This window comes from Salvelinus fontinalis, chromosome 31, assembly GCF_029448725.1.
Source record: "Salvelinus fontinalis isolate EN_2023a chromosome 31, ASM2944872v1, whole genome shotgun sequence".
NCBI lineage: Eukaryota > Metazoa > Chordata > Actinopteri > Salmoniformes > Salmonidae > Salvelinus > Salvelinus fontinalis.
The window spans coordinates 42,931,500-42,947,213 of record NC_074695.1 but is presented as its reverse complement, the minus strand read 5'-3'; the positions used below and the strand labels follow the sequence as shown (position 1 = coordinate 42,947,213).

Genomic DNA, 15,714 nt, shown 5'->3' with positions numbered 1-15,714 from the left:
GGTGCGTGGTGCCGGGACTGGTGGCACCGGGCTGGGGACACGCATCTCAGGGCTAGTGCGGGGAGCAGCAACAGGATGCACAGGACTCTGGGGACACACAGGAGGCTTGGTGCGTGGTTTAGACACTGGTGGTAAAGGGCTGGAGACACGCACCATATAGCTAGTGCGTGGAGGAGGCACTGGTGGTACTGGATTGGGTCGGGGAGGTGGCGCCGGAAATACCGGACCGTGCAGGCGTACTGGCTCCCTTGAACGCCGAGCCTGCCCAACCTTACCTGGTTCTATGCTCCCCGTCGCCTGACCAGTGCGGGGAGGTGGAATAACCCGCACCGGCCTATGTAGGCGAACCGGGGACACCATGCGTAAGGCTGGTGCCATGTACGCCGGCCCGAGGAGACGCACTGGTGACCAGATGCGTTGGGCCGGCTTCATGACATATGGCTCAACGCTCAGTCTAGCCCGGCCGATACGTGGAGCTGCAATGTACCGAACCGGGCTATGCACGCGTACAGGAGACACCGTGAGCTCTACTGCGTAACACGGTGTCTGCCCGTACTCCCGCTCTCCACGGTAAGTACAGGGAGTAGGCGCAGGTTTCCTACCTGACTTCGCCACCCTCCCTTTAAGGCCCCCCCCAAGAAATTTTTGGGGTGTACTCACGGGTCTCCAGCCTTGTCTCCGTGCTGCCTCCTCATATCGCCTCCTCTCGGCTTTCGCTGCCTCCAGCTCTTCACGAGGGAGGCGATATTCTCCAGGTTGTGCCCATGGATCTTCTTCCAATTCCTCCTCCCAACTCCAGAGATCCTGTGTAGGTATGTCCTGTTGCCGCCTTCCATGCCGCTTGGTCCTATGGTGGGTAATTCTGTCACGATCGTTCTCCTCCTCTTCGTCTGAAGAGGAGAAGCATGGGTCGGACCAATACGCGTCAAGGTATGCAGTCATAATGAATTTATTTAAATGAAAGACGAACACTTAATACAAACTATACAAAATAACAAAACGACCGTGAAGCTACAAACGTTGTGCATAGACAGACAGGCTACAAACGTTCTGACATAGACAATTACCCACCATTAATGAGAGCCCATGGCTACCCTAAATAAGGCTCCCAATCAGAGACAACCGACATCAGCTGTCTCTAATTGGGAACTCATTCAGGTAACCATAGACTCTTCTAGATCACTCACCAACATAGACAACGCTAGACATCTACACTAAACACAAAACCATATTTTACACCCCATAACCCCTTTACCAAATAAACATCCAAAACCAACAAAACATAAACATTACCCATGTCACACCCTGACCTAACTAAAATAATCAAGAAAACAAAGAATAATAAGGCCAGGGCGTGACAAGGGAAATTCTCAGCAGCAAAAGAATGATCAAATTAAGATCCTACAGCTGCTTAGCGGTACAGTGAGCTACAAAAGTCTTGGACAGTGACACATCTTTTGTTGTTTTGGCTCTGTACTCCAGCACTTTGGATTTGAAATAATACATTATACAGGTTAATACATAATACAGGTTAAAATGCAGACTGTCAGCTTTAATTTGAGGGTATCCATACTGGGTGAACCGTTTAGAAATTACACCACCTTTTGTACATAGTCCCCCCCCCCATTTTAGAGGACTAAAGTATTAAAGTAGTCCAAAGTGTAGTATTTGGTCCCATATTCCTAGCACACAATGATTGCATCAAGTTTGTGACTCTTTAAACTTGTTGGATGCATTTGCTGTTTGTTATGGTTGTGTTTCAGATTATTTTGTAAAAATGTATCGTCTCATTTTGGAGTCACTTTTTATGTAAATAAGAATAGAATATGTTTCTAAACACTTCTACATTAATGTGGATGCTACCATGATTACGGATAGTTCTGAATGAATCGTGAATAATGATAAGTGAGAAAGTTACAGACGCACAAATATCATACCCCCCTGCTATTGTAGTGGTGAGAGGTTTACATGTTTTGGGAGTATGATATTTATGCGTCTGTAACTGCGCTGCCCTCTCATGACTACTATGGGTACAGCCTTGAGAATGAATACAGCGTCCATTTTCCCTTTACCTGTTTTGATTTTATGACAAGGAAAATGTTTAAAAGTTAAATTTAAAAAAACTGAAATGGCATGATTTTTTGGGGTTGAGTTGACTACTAGCAAGGGTGGTTGACCTGCTAGCATATCTATTTAAGATATTAGTAGTATTGTTCATATCAATTACTTTATCAATGAGTTGTTTGGCCTGCATAAATACTATCCGGTCATGATTTTCAATGATGTAACAGTAAGGCATGATGTGGAATGGATAGAACAATCGAAATACTATGTTCATGGTTTGTTGATGACGTCACAAAACATAATGCCATAGTTGTCACGGGGAAAGAACCTAAAGAATTACAATGCAAGAGCTTCGATAGTGGGGAACAGACAGAGACAGACAGTTGAGTGGTGGATTTTGGTGAGTAGACATAGCTAGATTTATCAAAATGATCTGTGTGACCATAGACTGTAGAAGTGTCGCAATTGCAACTTTCTGACTCAAGTATAAATGCAATTGTAAAATGTAAAAAGACACCGGGTATGCCATGGGTAAAAAAAAGAAGTTCAAATGGGTGTTTTTATGAATAGGCCCATGGTCCTAGTAAATAACGGAAATTGGTAGAAGCGATCAGTGTGGGTGTGGCCATGAGGGTCAAGTTTTAGGGTTAGAGGTGGCGGTAACCATGGAAATAGAATGAATAGAAAGGTCATCCCCATTCAAGTCAATGGCCATTTCTCAATTGAATTTGCTAAACTCCTGTGTCCTCTCTCCTCCATCCTCTCTTGCCTCCTTTTGAAAAAGGTCAAAGGTAATCTAGGAGAGGCAACGAAGAGAGGGAACGTGGACGAAAATGCCCTTGTATGAAATGAGACTGACCTCCACTCGCACATCATCAGACAAATTAGGTTTACTGGGGTGGATCCCAAAATAAATGTGATAAAAACCAACAAAGTAAGTTGTGCAATACATTTTATAGTATTTATTTTTACGTAGCAAGAAGCACATTGTTTTTTAAACATGTGCATGTGTAACAGTATAACTTTATCGCGGCCCCTCGCCCCGACACGGGCGCGAACCAGGGACCCTCTGCACACATCAACAACTGACACCCACGAAGCGTCGTTACCCATCGCTCCACAAAAGCCGCGGCCCTTGCAGAGCAAGGGGAACCACTACTTCTAGGTTTCAGAGCAAGTGACGTAACTGATGGAAACGCTATTAGCGCGTACCCGCTAACTAGCTAGCCATTTCACATCCGTTACACATGCATTTCTCCTCTGACAAAACAAAAGCTGAATCAAAGAGGGTGTGGCAGATATCAAAACTCTTCCGTGAAGGCCTCAGGTAGGATAGCCTACACATGACTATCTCCATGAATGGTGGCTATCAAGAAGGAAAGGACACTCTTCCGTTCCCCTATTAACGAACTGACATCTCCTCTGAGATATACAACACTATTTTCTATGATGGAAGTGGAATCCAAAGTGGATTTCTATGTTTTACAGAATTAAAAATGGCGGATAAATTGAACAATCTTAACCCGTGGGTCAGCGGTCAAAATGTATTTAAGAACAAACCCGTGAGAACAAAGACCATCACTGTAAATCTGAGGTGCAAGTGTAACAACTTGATGCACAAAGGAATGGAGAGGTGTAAGTAGAGCGAGAGCGAGGTAGAGCGCTTGAGAGACGAACTCTGTCAAATGGAGGAGGAACGAGAAGGAGAAGTGGAGAGAGCGCAGGAGGCCAGGAGAAGCCTAACTGTAAGGTGCAAGAGAAGGATCCAGAGAGAGGTGGAGAGAAGAGAGGAGTTAGAGGACGAGAGAGAAAGAGAGAGATGGCGAAAGAAAAGGAGACCCAGAGAAAAATGGCAAGGAATATGGAGATAGTTCTAAGGGAGAAGATAGAGTTTGGAGAAAGAGAAAAGCTTCAGAAGAGACAGAGAGCAAGAAGGATGCAGCGATGGAGGAATTCAAAACTCTTCTGCCGGGAAGACCAGAACATGAAAGACTAGGACTATCAGCTCAGAATGACTACGATGAACAAAGCCTCTCGAAAGAAACAGCAGCAGTTTAGAGAATGAGACGGTAGCAGGTGAGGCAGATATTATGATAGGATTATCATTAGTAGCAACTGCAGTACAGTAGTAGTAGATGGTAGTTGTAGCATTGTGATAGTTAATAAAGCATGTAAAACTGTAATTGCAAAAACAGAGTGGGATCATGAGAAACCCTGAATCAGAGAGAGTTGCTGGTAGAGGATGGTGAGACAGGCCAAGAGGACATGGAGAAACAGGTAGAGAAGGAAAGCCATCAGATATGATACGACAGACTTATTTCTTTGAATTGTGATGTTGTTATTATAGCTTGAGAATATCAGCTGAGTTAACAGCTCAGCTGTAGAGTCCAAGAGTATCCTTGTTTAATTACTCAGTGTTCGCATTCAAAGGACAAAGAGAGGAGAGAGAGAGAGCTGGAGAAGGAAAGGGAGAGAAAGAAAAAGCTGGCTTAAAGAAGGAAATACGGGCAGAAGAGCTGAGGCAGAAGGCTTTGGAGAAAGAGACGGAGGAGGAGAGAGAGATAAGGAAGAGCAGAGGCATCATGAGGTGGAAAACCAGTGGGATGAGAGACTGAGGGAGACAGTTCTAATGACCGAGGGAGAGACCCACTTGGCTGTGAAACAGCAGGATAGATTGAGGGAGTTCAACAGACTCAGAGAGATGGAGAGTCTTACCAACCTGGACAAAAACAGGTTTGTATGTATTGTCTGTATAAATTTGGATTTGTCAGTGTGTATGCTTGATGATGATGTGTAATAAAGTCCTTGTCTTATCTAATAGAAGATGGCAGAGGATAGACCGGTTGGAGAGGAAAGGCGACAGAGGAGGGAGAAAACCTGGGAAGGGATGTATCTGGAGAAGGTGCAGAATAAGGTGCAGAATGAGAACAAGAAGTGGCAGCCGGCTGTGGCTGTTCCCGTGTCCAGGTTCATTGTCTGCAAGGGAAGGTCTCAGGCCGACCTCACATCTGACTGTTGGCTCCAGACCCAGAATGACCCAGCTCTAGAGTCCGACCAAAATCCAGAGCCTAGCCAAGCCCCAGAGGCCACGATGGCTGCTGCCGAGGCCCAATATTAGGTACTGGACATTGAGTTTGATGAGAACGTGTAGATGTAGATGTGGTTTACAGGGGATAGATCATTCCCCTTGAAGAGCTCTGAGAGGCTAAGCAGCAGCTCCTCCAGGAGGCTTGGGACACTGAATTCCAGGCCGAGGCCAAATCCTACAAAACTCAATGGAGGAACTACATTGACCAGCTGAAGAGGAACTCAAAGCCCTTCCTTAGTGATAGAGGAGGAGAGAGTCCAGTGGCGGCGAGAGCTCCAGCCTCAGTGGTGAGACTAGGAAGATGGAGGCACGTGCCAATGAGGAGGAGGGGAAGGACCCCAGAGAGGAGGAAGGAAGTGAAGAGCTCAAGAAGAGGAAGGGCAATGAAGGAAGGTGATTCTGGGTGAATGGAGAGGTTAAAGACCGCTACCAGCCGCCAGCAGCAGCATACCACCCTGCATACCACTGCAGGCTTGCTTCTGAAGCTAAGCAGGGTTGGTCCTGGTCAGTCCCTGGATGGGAGACCAGATTCTGCTGGAAGTGGTGTTGGAGGGCCAGTAGGAGGCACTCTTTCCTCTGGTCTAAAAAATATCCCAATGCCCCAGGGCAGTGATTGGGGACACTGCCCTGTGTGGGGTGCCGTCTTTCGGATGGGACGTTAAACGGGTGTCCTGACTCTCTGAGGTCATTAAAGATCCCATGGCACTTATCGTAAGAGTAGGGGTGTTAACCCCGGTGTCCTGGCTAAATTCCCAATCTGGCCCTCAAACCATCATGGTCACCTAATAATCCCCAGTTTACAATTGGCTCATTCATCCCCCTCCTCTCCCCTGTAACTATTCCCCAGGTCGTTGCTGCAAATGAGAACGTGTTCTCAGTCAACTTACCTGGTAAAATAACGGTAAAAGAAAAAATAAATAAATAAAAAAGAAGAGGGTTGAGCAAACCAATTACAACGAAATGCAGAAAGGAGACAGAATGGGGTACTAGGGGGCGTATGACATCACCCACACAGAGCAGGAGCAAATTAACCTGGGCAAAGCTGCTGAAGGCTGAACAGAAGAGGCAGAAGCTGGAAGACCGCTGGACAGAGTGGGAGAAGGAGAGAGCTTAGAAGAAAGAGGCCAGGAAGCTCGAAAAGAGGGAGAAGGAAGGTTCCAATTCTAGAGACAACATCAGCGCATTGAAAATGGCCAGGGTAAATATTGAGCTGAGCTGAAAGGACATGGGGACGAGTAAAATGAGGGGAAGTGTTTTTAGTATTGAGATCAAGGTCAAAGTTTTCTGTGGGATTTACATCACTTGTATGACCCAAATATTACAATTGATATTTTGCTTTAATTAACTAGGCTAACACTAATTTGCCCTTTTCTGACCTGTTGTCCTTGTATTTTTCAGCTTATGGTGTGCTTGGAAACTCTTTCAACTCCAGACCACCTCCCCCACCAGATGACCTTTCATTTATTGTTTGTTTCTCCTCTACTATCTTATTCTTACTACTTAGTAGTAGTACTTCTAACTATTGTTTCTAAGAAGTATTGCTAATTTGTGGCTAATGAAAGTCACTATAGCTAATTGTTTTGTTTCTTTGTCTCTTTGAGAAGCAAATTAACCAGACCTATTAACATTGTCTCTATATGTCACATCTTACGGCAGAGTAGCATAAAATCAATTGCCAAATTGACCTCGTGGTAGGGCAGAAGGAATTATGCATTTTAAATGCCAGGCTTTCGGTTGTCTACTACTTGTGTCCTTTTTCATAATCATAGGGCCTTGGCGCCACCATGTGGCTTAGACTACCCAGTGGCCAACACCATTTGAGACAAAGTGCAACTACAGTAATTTACCAAAAGGCGTCGCTGCAAGAATGCAAGTGGAAAATAAGAAAAACGTTGCAGACCGTCATGTCCCAAAACCACCCCTATTCATGCACTCGTAGATAAAGAAATGGGTGACCGAACTACTTGTCTTGGGACTGGGCAGTGGGCACAGGATTTGCATGATCTTGGCTTCGTGGTTGCAAGAGATTGGTGACAATAAGGGATCACCGTCTTTTACCCATGTCACTCACCTGTGGAGTTCAAAATCATTTACAAAAATAATAAGATAACATGCTAATCGATAATAAACCATTAAAATGTACCTAGTGATCGCAACTGTAAGTTTATCTTGAACTTAATTCTGAAGCATTTGACATTTTAGTCGTTTAGCGGACGCTGTTATCCAGAGCGATTTACAGTAGTTATGTCAGTATCTTGTTACCTGCGCTGGTGGACAAAGGACAAGAATCTCGCACATCAAGGCCACGTCTTTATCTTTTTTCTTTACAGCCCTTTGGAATGGGTTATGGGTGAAACTTGTTATCAGACTTGTAGGCAGTATGTGTTATAGGGCTAGGCCTACTACATTCTAGGAATGTGAAATGGAATTTGCAGAAGGATGATAGCTCTAGGTAAATAGAACGCTCGAGTGTGAGATAGACTGTCTAGATTTCACAATAATGTGATGGGTTATCTGATCAAGTGTTGCCATTTCTAATCTAGTTTTACTGTTATTATTAGGTGTAGCATATGTCAAGGCCAGAAAGAGCAACCTACTAGGTAAAAACAAGCCTAGACATCCGGATACTGTTTTTGTAACGGCTCTTCACTGAGTCATTTGTGGATTGACAGACTGGCGGTGACTTCGATACACTGTGGGAACGGACCATCGTCTTAGCTTTCCAGAAGCAACAAAGTGTCATAAAAAATAGTTCAGACCAAAAAACCTGACCATGGGTATTGTGTTTTTCATCTGGGCGAGTCCAAAACATTTTGGCGCCGATGAATCACTGCAAGGCAATCTGTGTCGTTTCGGTAAAATATTAAACACTGGGCAGGTAGAGCAGCCACTCACAGCAGATAGGCCTAACTCGTTGTTTAACCCGCCTCCAAACGACCCACCCCCCTCATTGGGCGGCTCAGAGAAAGATGAGCTCATATTGGTTAAAAATAGTTTCACTCTGAGGCTAAAAATAGCCCGGTATATAAAGCAGCAGTTTGACTCTACAGTGCGCTACTACCAAACCGGTCTCGGTCGGTGGAGGCTGAGAGAACAGGCCGAGAACGAAAAGGCGGCAACGGAGGCTTTTTCAGCTCTAGTCTCATGTCACGGCTCCTCTCAATCCTTGCACAAGAAAGAGCGAAGCTGTGCAATACATCAGCCTTTCTCGAGATGGGTGTTTGGGTGTAACCGGCCGAAGGTGGGGGCTCGGTGACGGGTTTCCTTCCTTTTTAGCAGCTGTGTAAGATTTTGCTGCCTCAAATGGTTATCCGTTGTTTTTTCAGTTGCAGTCTTGACAGCAGACAAATATTGAAGCTCCGCAAACAGAATGACTTGTCTCTAACCTGGCACGAAATATTTTGTGCCAGCTATGAAGTTGTAATGTATTATCCAATTGTAACATAATGTAAGGGGCTAGAAGCTTGACCTTCTTACAAACAGCCTAATTGACTAATATTCTACAAGAATGTAATTGTATAAAAAAAAATACATTATAAACTTGGAATCCTTATTGACCCCAAGCTTTGTCAAAATAGCCAACCCAGATTTGGACTGGTCACCACTGAGCACTCCAGGTTTCTTCCTTCTAAGGCTAGGAAGTTTTTCCTGGCCACTGCTTCTGCATTGCTTGCTCTTTAGGGTATCTGTTAAGCGTTTCGTAACAACCACTGATCTAAAAAGGGCTTTGTCAAATAAATTAGATTGTTGTCAGGTGGTTCTCAACCTTTAACATCTCAGAAAAACATCCTCATTCTAGCGCAGTCATTCAATTCCCACACCACAAAAAAAGGAAATGTGTTAAAGAATGTAATTTATTACACAATGTAACTAAGGCTAGTTTAAAAATACAGTTTCCAGTTATGTACGTGTGTACATATGAATATACCCATGCCTTATATTTACAGATTTGCATACATCATGTTTTCCTGTTTATTTGTTTCAACACTTACTTTACGGTTTCACATCCAAAAACTAAGAATGATTTGTACATAACAGAGACTACAATTTAAAGCAGTTATCAGCCCTGTTTGTGTTCCAAACAAACTGAAAGCAGCCAACACACAGAGTCCAGGCAGGCAGAGCACTTAACTGGCAGTCCCGAGGCCAGCCCTTCTCCCGACAGGCCCAACAACAGCATTTGGAAGGGGAAAGATTTCAAGGTAAAGCATTTTAAAACAAAAAGCAGTCCCGGGTTCTCCCCTCACCTCCAATTTAAATACTGATAAATGTTTTCCATGACTTTTTAAAAATGAGTACAAAAAAAAAAAAAAACCTAGAAAAAAATCTACGTTCAGGGATCATCTCCCAAAGCAAGGAGACAAGCTCCAGCGGCCGGCGAGTGTGAGGGGGGTGGAGGAGGGGGTCAGGGATTTGGTGGGATGTAAACGGGTGCTTCTCCAACCACACACTTGCCAGAGCCCCTGGTACATGGTCCTGTCATGCACTCTACAGCAGGAGACATTTATTGCTCTTCTTGCCCCTCCGGGCCTGTAGCGCCGCCCTGGTGGCCATCTCAAACACCTCCCGCACCCCATCCTTCGACTTGGCTGAGCACTCCATGTAGCCGAACGCTCCAATCCTGTTGGCCATGTCGCGGCCCTCCTCTGGCTTCACTGGCTCCTACAGAGTTAAGAGACACTGTCAGGACAACCAATACACTGACCATATAATGGGGAAAGAGTGATACAGTTGAATGGTATATGCCAGGGATGGAAAAGGCCGTCATTATAAATAAGAATCTGTTCTAACTGACTTGCCTAGTTACATAAAAGGTCAAATAAAAATATTTAAAATAAACTGGCGGCCAGTAGGCACTTTTTAAGGCCCTCGTATCAATTGTCTGATTCTCTGTAATAATGGTATGGGAATAACAATGCATTTTATTTTGAAAGTGGTTTCTTTCATCAAACATTTTCAGTCACCTTGTCTGAAGGACAAGTGGATAAACAGGTTAATGTCAAGCCCGGCATATTCTTTTCGAAAGTCTTGTGGAATGTAGGCCTACATTAAACACCACACGTTGGCTGCTACTGTAGGCTGAATGATAGAACAGCTATTTCCATGTTTAAATGTTATGGGATGCATTTTCTTATATTGTTTTTGGTGGTAGGCAACTCTGGTAGGACCACATTGTGATCATATAGCCACAGTAGCCTAATTGGAAACTGTTAACTTAAAGCGGGTACAGCCGCAGTGTTCACAGTAAACACACGCTGGAAGTAACACTTCATTTTCAATGTTTAAGTTTGCGCTCAGCAAACCAGTGCCGGAAAGAATGAGGGAACATTGCCAGATGCCCCATAGATTTCACTAGTCAGTCTCACTCAGATATCATATTAAAAACTACTAACAATTCTTTCCACCCTTGTGGCAAAATGTGTAAAATTGCAGGAAATTAACTCTAAAACTTCAACAATGTATCCCGCTGTCAAGAGGGGGGCCACTAATATGTTTTGCTCACAATGTGGGAGGGATGGATGTGGGTACGCAGATCCCCCGGGCAACTGCGGTCCCTCAAGATGAGTTCGGATTTTGTGGCCCCCACCCCCATCAAAGTTGCCCATCCCTGGTCTAGACCTAGGACCGGTTCCCCAAAAGCTTCGTGGCTAATGTGGAACTTTATTTCTCAGCCCAGTTTGTTAACCATCTGACGAGTTGGTGTAGAGATGGGAAACATTGGGGTTCTTCCTACGTGCCTGTTTCATCTTGGCCAGCTCGCGGCGTGTGTGTTCATCATTGCGCAGGTCCTTCTTGTTGCCTACGAGGATGATGGGAACATTGGGACAGAAGTGTTTGACCTCGGGAGTCCATTTCTCTGGAATATTCTCTGTAAAAGAGCAAAAGGTTGGGGGGGGGTCAGACAGGCACACGCGCCAATGCCCCAGTACGTTAAGCCAGCTGTAGGTAGTGTACAGTACAGAAGGTTGGAGAAGAGCTATTGCTGTCTTATGCTTATGTGTGAGTGAGTACTTCACTAGCCAGAATTGGCTGAACAAACCACCTTTATTCCCGTAATGGCAATGGACATAAAAGGAAACTGTGCTGATGATGGTAAGACAGAGGGCAAGTCTGAGTGTGTGTGTGTGACCTCACCCAAACTGTCTGGGCTGTCAATGGAGAAGCACATGAGGATGACGTCAGTGTCGGGGTAGGAGAGGGGGCGAAGCCTGTCGTAGTCCTCTTGGCCAGCTGTATCCCACAGAGCCAGCTCCACCTAGTACAGAGGAGACAACCACCACTGCTAATCCACATAAGGCTAGACGTGCAACAACAAACATCTCTATACCGCTGAGGATTGTGATACTTTATGGACTTGCTATACAATATACATATGGAACTGCAATATGTATCAAACCAGGACCTTGTTTTGAAACCGGGGCCGTACTACCAGCAATCCAATATATCTATTATTCATCTTAGAAGACTGCCCATTTCAAAACCATTTCCTATTTAGTCCCCACTGAACAAGAACAAGGTGCTGCTCCTATTACCTCACCAAAAAACATTTGCACAAAGTAGAAAGTGTATGTGTACAGCAGCTGTTAGTGTTCATGTGGATGGACGGCAGCTGTTAGTGTTCATGTGGATGGACGGCAGCTGTTAGTGTTCATGTGGATGGACGGCAGCTGTTAGTGTTCATGTGGATGGACGGCAGCTGTTAGTGTTCATGTGGATGGACGGCAGCTGTTAGTGTTCATGTGGATGGACGGCAGCTGTTAGTGTTCATGTGGATGGACGGCAGCTGTTAGTGTTCATGTGGATGGACGGCAGCTGTTAGTGTTCATGTGGATGGACGGCAGCTGTTAGTGTTCATGTGGATGGACGGCAGCTGTTAGTGTTCATGTGGATGGACGGCAGCTGTTAGTGTTCATGTGGATGGACGGCAGCTGTTAAGTGTTCATGTGGATGGACGGCAGCTGTTAAGTGTTCTAGTGACTTGGGTTATCAGAAAAACCCAGCAACAGAAATAAACCACAGATATGCCATCTATATATAAAGAGTAAAATGTAAATTCAACAGTTAATGAGGTCTGCCTACCGCAGACTTTCGTGAACACACAGGACATTGTTTGGAAACATTTGATAAATGGATATTGGTTTTAGAGGTAGGTTAACTTCAATGACTAATGCATAGAGGACAACGTCAGAAAAACACAAAACTCTTTGAAAATGGATAACTGAACATTTCATGAAGGCATTCATCACTGACACACTAAAGGGGAAAAAAGAAAATTCACTACCAACGGTAAGTGGGGAAAGGAAATTAGAGCAAGACACTTCTACAAGTATGACACACGAAGTGGAATTAATTTAGCCAATAAAAACTAGGCTTGACGTCCCAGATACCCAGTCAAAGCATATTGAGGACAGGGCACCTGGGTTTATAACCCCCTCGGACCTCTATCTAATAAAGTGCCATAAGATCTTACATTACAACTTTAGATTACATTATTCAGGAGCATATGCTGCACCTAATATGTTCTTATTACTTGGTCAACTGAATAAACATGTGCCATGCCATTATACCCGTCTGCCTCTATAGCTCCTGGTAAATTCAACTCAATCCCAACCAGCCGATACCACGACAGCCAAGACCAGCAATGCCACCGTTGAACACACCAACACTGAAGCCACCCCTGAAAACCTGATAGCAATTAGGCCTATGTATTTCACCTAACCTGGTAAACACCTTCAACAGAGAAATAGACAGTGTGTAGTTGCGTCTGTATGCATTACCTGCTTGCTGTCCACCTCGATGTCAGCCACATAGTTCTCAAAGACAGTGGGTACGTAGACCTCGGGGAACTGGTCTTTACTGAAGACTATCAACAGACAGGTCTTCCCACAGGCACCATCTCCCACGATCACCAGCTTCTTACGAATCGCCGCCATGCCTGGGAAGAGAGAAGACACATGAAGAAACAAGCAAGACATCCTGTTCAATATGAGACAGGTTTTCACAACGTCCGTGGCCTCATAGGATCAGTGTGATCGATTGACTGGACACTTCAACACCATTGTGGGGAAAGCAAAGCTAACAGCCAAACTTGTATTCTTGAATGACCCTCCCCAGAGGAAAAAACACAGGGTTCAGCACCAGCAGAGGTTAAGGGATAGTTTATATTTAACCCACTGGTTGTCTGTCAGTGTCCTACAATTCCCTGCCTGGGCAAAGCTCAACAACCAATGTTAACCAATCAGACTGTTGATCCAGAACAAACTGCAGGTGTGGTGTATACCCTACACCATACGCTGGTAATTCCCACTAATAACCGTTGAGTGAGGTTCCTCATGTAAATATGTGTGCAGGGAGGAGGGAGAGAGAATGATGCCGTCCATTTAGTTATTGAATTGATGGTCGGGTTAAACTAATTGTTGAACGTTAGGATCACAAGTCAGGACCAACAATGAATGGTGCATTCAAGGTGGAAAACATGCCCCCATGTATTTTAGACTGAGTGACGTGTGGCCGACAAGTATGCACCACACAGGACGCAGTACAACTGCCCCTGCAACTAAATGCTGCAAGGCAAATACAGTGTTCCATTGGAAATGAATGTACTTCTGGTGTACCAAAACGCAATTACACTGTCGAGGCGTTAGCTTCTAACACGGCATGGTGTCCACAGGGTTGGTCGTCAAATGATGGCTAGACAGAAATGGTAGCAGAATGTGAAGGTTGAACTTTTGTTGCACCGTATCCAGACCCTGCTGCATAGCTACCATTTTGCGCAATAACACTGTTGGTGTGATCGAGGGGTAAGTATTTATCTCACGCAGTATCGTAGTGATCAGTGATGTCCCCATTAACCGCATGAGCAGTGCAATGAAGTTCCTCACATACAAGAGAATCAGAAACTGTCATGCAGATTTTAGTTTATTGGCTGACCAGACATCAACTCCGACTATTTAGGACGGGCAAGAATTTAAGTAGGCAACGTTAGCTACAATAGCTAAGTACATTTCCCTATAGGGTGGGTCATTAAAATGTTCAGTAAGATGGCGTCAAGACATCAACAGATCGTCACATTCCAAACAAACTCACTTCGCTAACTCTCCACCAGCTAAACAGTCTCTGGTCACTGAAGTGAAAATTGTAAAAAAATTAAATACAAAAAAAGCTAGTTAGAGACTAACGCTAATAGTTGCGATTTATGGGTAGAGCTGAGCCACCCAATCAGATCTAAACAAATGGGGTTTGATAGCTAACAGTTAGATAACTAGCTAAGAAGAGTAGCTACCGTAGCTAGCTAATGTTAGAACCCGCTTTCAGGATTGCACGTAAAAGTAAAAAAATACCACACAAAAAACTGCCACTACTTGGCAGAGAACAGTTAACATAGCTAACTAACTGATCAGAATATGGTCGTGATGATGATCGATAACGTTCGAGTTTGGATAGTTTGCCTTGGTCAAGTTAGTTAGCTAACGTAATTGTTACATTAACTAGCAACAAACTGACACGCCGGTTTGTTTGAAATACTGACTTGTTACTGCTAGGTGTACCAAGCTAACTTCTGTGGATACGTTAGCTACATGGCGTGATTCAGCGAATAAATTAATTTGAGGATAAACACTTTGTAATAAAACAATGGAGCTTATTTGTCAAGTGTTGGCTAACTAGCCAGTTGGCTGTCAGTGCGGAAGCTATCGAGGACGTCCTCGGCTCGATTGGAAAACCGAGACAGACGACGGTAAGGGACAACTTTCTAACAATTTATCCTACAATTACACTCCACCAATGTTGTCATATGAAACTTTTATTGCGATAAGTGATTCAAAAGTAGTTTTACCTGTTGTTTAGATGGCTAGTAGTCGTTTTCCCAGGGCAATGGTGCTTCGTCGATAACCCTCGTTTCAATCCGATACAATGAATTACTTCGCGTGTACGCGAAAGGGGTTAGGGGGAGGGGTGGCGGAAACGAGCGTGAGCCACGCCTGCGCGTGCACGTCGCATGAGTAAAGTATTTCTGCCTTAACGTATCTCCGTTTGAGATTCGGTTTCGATCAGCATCCAAAGTTTTTTTTGGTTGTTGACATAAAAGCTAGCTAAGTGCATTCAGAAACATTTTCACACAAAAAATGATGCAAGAAATGACCCAAGAAGTGACGAACTATTATTCTAAAAGCAGCACACACGATGACGTCGCTTTGTATGGTAATCACTAAATCTTCAAAATAAAAGCCCGCATTTCTAAACATTTCAATATTGATAACTAATTCAAATGATATCATTTTTATCAATGGCCACTTTTATTGTGCCAACAAGAAAATGCCATTAGTAATTTAAGAGAAAAACCAATAATGAAAAAAAATACAATGTTGACACTGATAGTATGCTGACAATATTGGGCTGTCGAGATAACTTTTCCACCTGTCTCAGCTAAAGGGGGGTGGGAAATACTCAGTAGGATATAACCAAATATGGTTAGTTTTGGAGGGGCACTGTGTTATATTATACTAATTCCAACACAATAAATGAAAATACTGTTGTTGTGTTGAATATCATTTTTTTTCGCT

At 44.1% G+C, this 15,714-nt stretch overlaps 1 protein-coding gene across 1 annotated transcript; it reads right to left on the bottom strand.

Moving 5' to 3' along the window:
• Positions 1-8,988: 8,988 nt before the first annotated feature.
• LOC129830303 (rho-related GTP-binding protein RhoA-B) lies at positions 8,989-15,263 on the bottom strand. The gene is made up of 5 exons (XM_055892781.1): positions 14,988-15,263; positions 12,931-13,088; positions 11,288-11,408; positions 10,891-11,021; positions 8,989-9,814 (listed from the first exon to the last, which is right to left on the bottom strand). The coding sequence occupies exons 2-5, from the start codon at positions 13,084-13,086 to the stop codon at positions 9,641-9,643; spliced, it is 582 nt and encodes a 193-aa protein (XP_055748756.1). The 5' UTR covers positions 13,087-13,088; positions 14,988-15,263; the 3' UTR covers positions 8,989-9,640.
• Positions 15,264-15,714: the final 451 nt, after the last annotated feature.

What these genes read in the sequence shown, in the direction of transcription:
- LOC129830303 (XM_055892781.1), bottom strand. Translation starts at nt 13,086, where the DNA reads ATGGCGGCGATTCGTAAGAAGCTGGTGATCGTGGGAGATGGTGCCTGT. An exon ending in TGACAGCCCAGACAGTTTGG is followed by an intron (nt 11,022 to 11,287) that starts GTGAGGTCACAC and finishes GCTCTTTTACAG; the next exon opens with AGAATATTCCAGAGAAATGG. An exon ending in AGCTGGCCAAGATGAAACAG is followed by an intron (nt 9,815 to 10,890) that starts GCACGTAGGAAG and finishes TTAACTCTGTAG; the next exon opens with GAGCCAGTGAAGCCAGAGGA.